This window comes from Lynx rufus, unplaced genomic scaffold, assembly GCF_022079265.1.
Source record: "Lynx rufus isolate CCGP_SWC_20201006 ecotype Redwood Valley unplaced genomic scaffold, mLynRuf1.p SCAF_18, whole genome shotgun sequence".
Classification (NCBI taxonomy): domain Eukaryota; kingdom Metazoa; phylum Chordata; class Mammalia; order Carnivora; family Felidae; genus Lynx; species Lynx rufus.
In genome coordinates this window covers 26527526-26533525 of record NW_025814832.1, presented here as the reverse complement: position 1 = coordinate 26533525, position 6000 = coordinate 26527526, and the positions used below count along the sequence as shown (strand labels likewise).

At 43.1% G+C, this 6000-nt stretch overlaps 1 protein-coding gene across 1 annotated transcript in view; it reads left to right on the top strand.

Moving 5' to 3' along the window:
• The first annotated feature begins 2379 nt into the window (after positions 1-2379).
• TOP2A (DNA topoisomerase II alpha) overlaps positions 2380-6000 on the top strand; it is a 28902-nt gene continuing 25281 nt past the window's right edge. Inside the window, exons 1-6 of the mRNA XM_047081261.1 lie at positions 2380-2448; positions 3300-3455; positions 3676-3766; positions 4031-4094; positions 5531-5676; positions 5830-5927. Coding sequence (XP_046937217.1) covers positions 2428-2448; positions 3300-3455; positions 3676-3766; positions 4031-4094; positions 5531-5676; positions 5830-5927 — 576 coding nt within the window. The 5' untranslated portion in view covers positions 2380-2427. The remainder of the gene's footprint in view (positions 2449-3299; positions 3456-3675; positions 3767-4030; positions 4095-5530; positions 5677-5829; positions 5928-6000) is intronic.

The window sequence follows — 6000 nt, the reverse complement described above, 5'->3', positions numbered from 1 at the left end:
TTCAGTGGCCCCCAACACATCCTGTAGGACACCCTGTGATAGGCTCTGGAAAGGAGGAGAGACTGACAAAGAAACAGCCTGTGTCCTAAAGAGAAGCCCCAGCCCTACCCCAACCCTCCCCATAACAAGATGATCCCACTAGAGGGCTGGAAAATTGTTCTAAGTGCTTCCATATCTCATTTATCCCTCTGCACTTTTGATAAAGGATAATGACATGGGAAAACTGAGGCTCACGGGGAATTTTTTGACTCAAGCCTGTGTGACTCAAGTCCTTTTGACTCCACAGTTCTGCTTCTGGGTTTTTGGAACAGAGCCTCACAGAATCAGGATCAAACTAAACTGCAGGGTCCTAGAAAATAGGGCGAGAGCTGTTTATTAAATTCCTGTTGCCTCATGCCCAGCGGGGTCTCATACGGTACTGCAGGCTGGGATGACCTACAAGGCAGAGGCCAAGAAAGGTAGAGGTTGGGCTGCCGTCCTTGGGAAAGCATGTCCACTGACCACTACCTCGTGGGGCCTCTGTGCTCCAGGAAGTAGAAAGCAGCATGGCAGTTCTCTGTCAGGGCCAGCCTCTGTTCTGGGGAGGCTGCAGAGAATCAATGGCTGGCCCTGGAGCCCAAGGCCTGGTCAGCCCTTTGGATGAGCACAAGTTACTGGATTGGATGGGCTTCCCTACAACTGCTCTGAGACCCTGGTGGTCCTGGAAGTTGCCTACTGGTATCAACACATGCAGTGAGGAGAGTGGAATGAAACACTTGGAATTACTGGAGGCCAGGAGACCAGTGGACAGGGGCCAGAGCAATGCCAAAGCTCCATTCCTTTGGCTTTTCCAATCACCCTAGCCCTAGCCCATAGGCTACCTCCATCCTTGACTTCCGGTGACAAACCTCCCCCCCTCCCGGCCCCCCATCACCAGCCCTCCTTGGGGCTTTGCTAGCCCAGCAGGTATTAGATATGCTGGGGTGATTTAACAATTTGTTTTGACCTCTGATTTCTTTTAGAAGGGGGGGGGGGGGGTGGGGGAAGAATTAAAGCCACAAATCGCCAAGCCAGCCTAAGGAAGATTCTTGCTTCCTGATTCTGATACTGTTAGTCTACTATTCTAAACATCTTACATTTATCTTGTGTAATCCTCACACAGCTGAGGTAACACGGTTATTCTCCTTTCTCAGCAGAGAAAACAAAAGCACCAAAAAGCTGCCTCCATCCAGACCGCACGACTGGCAAATTGCCCAGCAGGGATAGAATCTCAGGTTAAGAATGATTGGAAGGAAGTGGTTCAGACGACAGAATTAGTAGTCATTCAAATTGTGCAGTTATTCTATTCTGGCATCTTGTAAGGGGAATAAAAAAAAAAAATACGTTCTTTTGTCATTTTAACATTGTGGATTGACAAGGGCAGAATAAACCCACTCAAACGTTTACACCGAAGAGTTAAAAAAAAAAACAAAACCCAACAACTTCAGTCTTTGGCTTGGCATTTCCTCCTCAAATGTGAACAGCTTGTCTGCATAGCAGAATTCAGGGAACTTAACAACAGAGGAAAGCAAAAGCAACAAGCAGCAGGGCATCCTACTGGCTTTCTGAGGAAAAAGTTTCTATCCTCGAATGACCCCTAAACACCGTCCTCGGCTCCGGAAGCGGTAACCACAAACTATTCTTTTGGATTGACCAGCTTGCAGCCCAACGCCGCTCTACTGGGGGACTTGAATGCTGCTCTCCATTTTGCGTGGCCTCTCCACACCCTCTATTCTACCCCAAAACCACCACTGTGGCACTTTGGTTTCTTCGAAAAGAAATTCTTGGGAGGGGAGGTTGAGGCAGACGCCAGAATCTGCCCAGAAGGCCGGCTCTCGGTTTCCTCAGGAAAATGAAGCTAGGACTCCCGTTCCTCTCGCTAAAAAGCCTCAGGACGGGAGATGGTTTTTAGATTTCAGGGATCTGAAAGAAATTAGCAGCTCGCGAGGAACCCTTCTCCTTCCTCCTTTTGCCCCAGCCTGCACCGCAGAAAACCCCGCTGGCCCCCCGAGTCTCTTCGGGGTAGTCTGCACCGAGAGAACAAATAGACTCCTCCTCATTCGCCAGATTCCCTGTCCGTCTCTCCGCTAAGACGCCGAATGGTGCCTTTTGAAAACCCTCTAGTCCCGCCTCCCTTGTCTAATTGGCTTGTTCAAACAGGCCCCCGGTCAACTCAGGCGTTCATTGGTGGATATAAAAAGCAAGCTATGATTGGTTTCTCAAGACGGAGCCTGTGAGAGCGAGTCAGGGATTGGTTCATCTGGTTTGGGCGGGCTCCAAGAAGGTTCAAATGCGACTGGAAGAACTTTTCTAACCGACGAGCGTCTGTGGAGAAGCGGCTGGTTCCGTGGTGGCCTCGTGGGTCCCGCCGGTTTAGTCGCCTGCACGACCCCCTTCACGACCGTCACCATGGAGGTGTCACCACTGCAGGTATAGCTCGTGAAAGGGGCGGGTCGTGGAGGTTCAGCGCGGCCCGGCATTTCTCTGGCTTCAGGCGAGGGGTTAGGCTCCGGGGCTGTGGTCCGATCGCTGCCGGCTGGGAGCCGGTATTCCGCGTCGACCGGGTCTCCTGGGCTCGGCGGGATCGTGAAGAGGGTAACACCACTTTATGGTGCTAGAATTGAAGTATTATCGGCTACTCTGGCTTCAGGGGTGTTGGGTTCTGTTTTACTGTTTCTAGGGTCAGTATTCCACTGGCCTGTATTATAATGGTCCGCGTGTGACTTTAAGCCGCACAGACAGATGCTTTCCTTTCCTTCCCTCCCGTTGAAAATGAGATTGATTGCCCCTGACCCTGGAAGGTGCAGAGCACAGCACGACGTTCCTATTGACGAGACGGCAGGCCCGAGTTGCTTGGAATATGTCCCTTCTGTATTCAAAACGTTAACTTGGCCGAAGGATCGAATCGATGGCCTTCCCAAACTGATGCTGAGCAGAATCTGTTATGTGCCTGGGACATAGCGGGCACTCAGCAAATATTTGTGAAATGTATGAGAGAAGTGGGTGTATTTTATTGATGACATCTAAAACATTCAAGGAAACTATTTTCACGTCACGTGCACTTAATGTATGTTTATTCAATCCGACCCCTGGGAGTTTTGCTGCAAATTAACTTAAATTGCTGTGTTTGTACAAAACGATGTCAGCTCTACCAATACCTGGTAAGAGATTGTGATTTGTTACAGTGGGTGAATCATTACGGTGGGTGTTCTGTTTTTGTTTTTGTTTTTAATAAGCCTCTGATTAAAAAACCCTTTTCTACAATTTTCTAAAATTGCTAGCCTGTAAATGAAAATATGCTAATCAACAAAACAAAGAAAAATGAAGATGCTAAGAAAAGACTGTCTATTGAAAGGATCTATCAAAAGAAAACCCAACTGGAACATATTTTGCTCCGCCCAGACACCTATATTGGCTCCGTGGAATTAGTGACCCAGGTAAAACCACGTAATGAAATGCAGTTACCAAGTAGTTAAGATGTATACTTTTCCAGGTTAATTTGCTATATACTTCAGGTATTTTTAGTGTCACTAGAACCAGCCTGAGCTATCCTATGTATATTGTAGTATTTAATCCAGAAGACTTTACAGTAATCATAATGATAAGACAGAATAAATGTAGGGTAAAAGTAACTATATTTCTTTGCCTTATTTCTAGCAAATGTGGGTTTACGATGAAGATATTGGCATTAACTATAGGGAAGTCACCTTTGTCCCTGGGTTGTACAAAATCTTTGATGAGATTCTAGGTAAGTAAATTCTTTCACATAAAGATCAACCGGTCAAATCCTTCATAAGAAGTATCATTTCTAGCAAACCATGTAGCTGGCAAAAGTGGGGCAGTTTACTGGAGTCTAGCGATTTGAATTCTTTCCTAGAAGCAGCACTATGAATAAATGTTAAATTAATACCTGGGTAATATTACTCCTGTGCTGTTTTAGATTTTTTTTCCTTCTAAATCTTAATGTTTTTAAAAATACTTTAATTTCTTACAAATGTGTATTTTCTTCCAGTCAATGCTGCAGACAACAAACAAAGGGACCCAAAAATGTCTTGTATTAGAGTCACAATTGACCCGTAAGTCTCTTGCATGGTCTTTTGTTTTGTTATAGCTCATTGTTACTGTTAGTTGCATTTGCTTTGCCATATACTAACATTGGCTTTCCCACCCCCCCCTTACTTGCAAAAGTACAGAAAAGCAGAATGTTACAATGAACAATCTGTGATAACTACCGCCCAGATCCAACAGTTATCAATACTTTGCTATATTTGCTTCATCTGTATTTTTTCTAAGTCATTTCAAAATAAATTACAGACATTATGACACTCCATCCCTAAGTATTTCAGTAAGCATCTCCAATAAATGCTCTGTCTAAGCATTCTGGAATCTAGAGCTTTTTCTTCTCATGATGCTATTCAAGTAGGAAACCAGCAGGTGGTGATAGAGAATAATTGGATCTAATGTTTCTGGTTATAAATGCTGGGTGTCCCTTTATGGATACACAGGTGCATATTTCACCTTTTTATTAGCCTGCTCAGTTATGGCATAAACTATATTTTAGGTTCTTTGGAGGAAGTGTGTTAATGATGTATTTGACTGCTCCAAAGGACTTGATATCATAGTCTTTAAAAAAATGAGCTAGTTTTAGTCTTTTGTAGATAATCTTAAGCACTACTCGGAATAAGATCCATAGTGTGTGTCTGGTTATACCTAAAATTGTACTGTCTTCTGAGAATTAACATAAAGTAGCTAAGAGAGAAATAAGTCCAAATAAATTTTTACCATTTTATTGGCCAGCAGGGAAGTTTACAATTGCTAATGTTTTTCCCTTTCATATTTGTTTTGCAATGTGCTTTGTTGGGTGGGAAAGCTAAGCGAGCTAGGGACTGTACAGATGATCCTCTTCAAAGCAGTATAATAGGGGTGCCTGGGTGAGTCGGTTAAGCCACACACTCTTGATTTTGGCTCAGGTCATGATCTGACAGTGGTAAGATCGAGCTCTGGAGCCCTGGAGCCCAGCGTCAGGTTCCACACATAGTGTGGAACCTACTTGGGATATTCTCTCTCTCCCTCTCTCTGCCTGTCTCCCGCTTATGCGTGCGCTCTCTCTCTCTCTCTCTCTCTCAAAATAAAAAAATAAATAATTTTTAAAAAGCAAGCACTGTAATAATATTGTTCCTGAATTTTGTCCTTTCCATTGGGCATAAATCATTTCCCTTTGTTTATCCTAACATTTTAAAATTTCATATTTTTTTAGCATTATCGCTGTCTGCCCAGGTGTTGGAAAAGGATTCATTCTTTTTTCCTCTTGGCTCCTATTACAGGAGTGTCAGGAACTAAGCATGATGGGAAAGGTAGTTCATGCTGAATTTCAGAAGATATATACATGAAGAAGAGTCAATGAAATTGAGACTTGTCAATTTATATATTTTAGAAATAATGATATTTAAATATGAAAATATTAAGCACTAGTTTACATCTGTTTTACAATAAAAGTTTCTTCTTTTCTTAGGGAAAACAATTTAATTAGTATATGGAATAATGGGAAAGGTATTCCTGTTGTTGAACACAAAGTTGAGAAGATGTATGTCCCAGCTCTCATCTTTGGACAGCTCCTAACTTCTAGTAACTATGATGATGATGAAAAGAAAGTAACAGGTAGAGTATTGAGGAAAATAAAGAACATATTGGTTGCTGAAAAAACACATCTTTTAAATGACTGTGGCATAAAAGTTAGAAATATTGGAATAAATCTCTATAATTGATTAACACTGACAGTGATAGCAAAGTATTTTACATTTATTTTCTCAGGTGGTCGAAATGGCTATGGGGCCAAATTGTGTAACATATTCAGTACCAAATTTACTGTGGAAACAGCCAGTAGAGAATACAAGAAAATGTTCAAACAGGCAAGTAAAGAAGTATTTTGTGCCTCCATTATAAATTGTACTTCAGTGGGGTGCCTGGGTGGCTCAGTTGGTT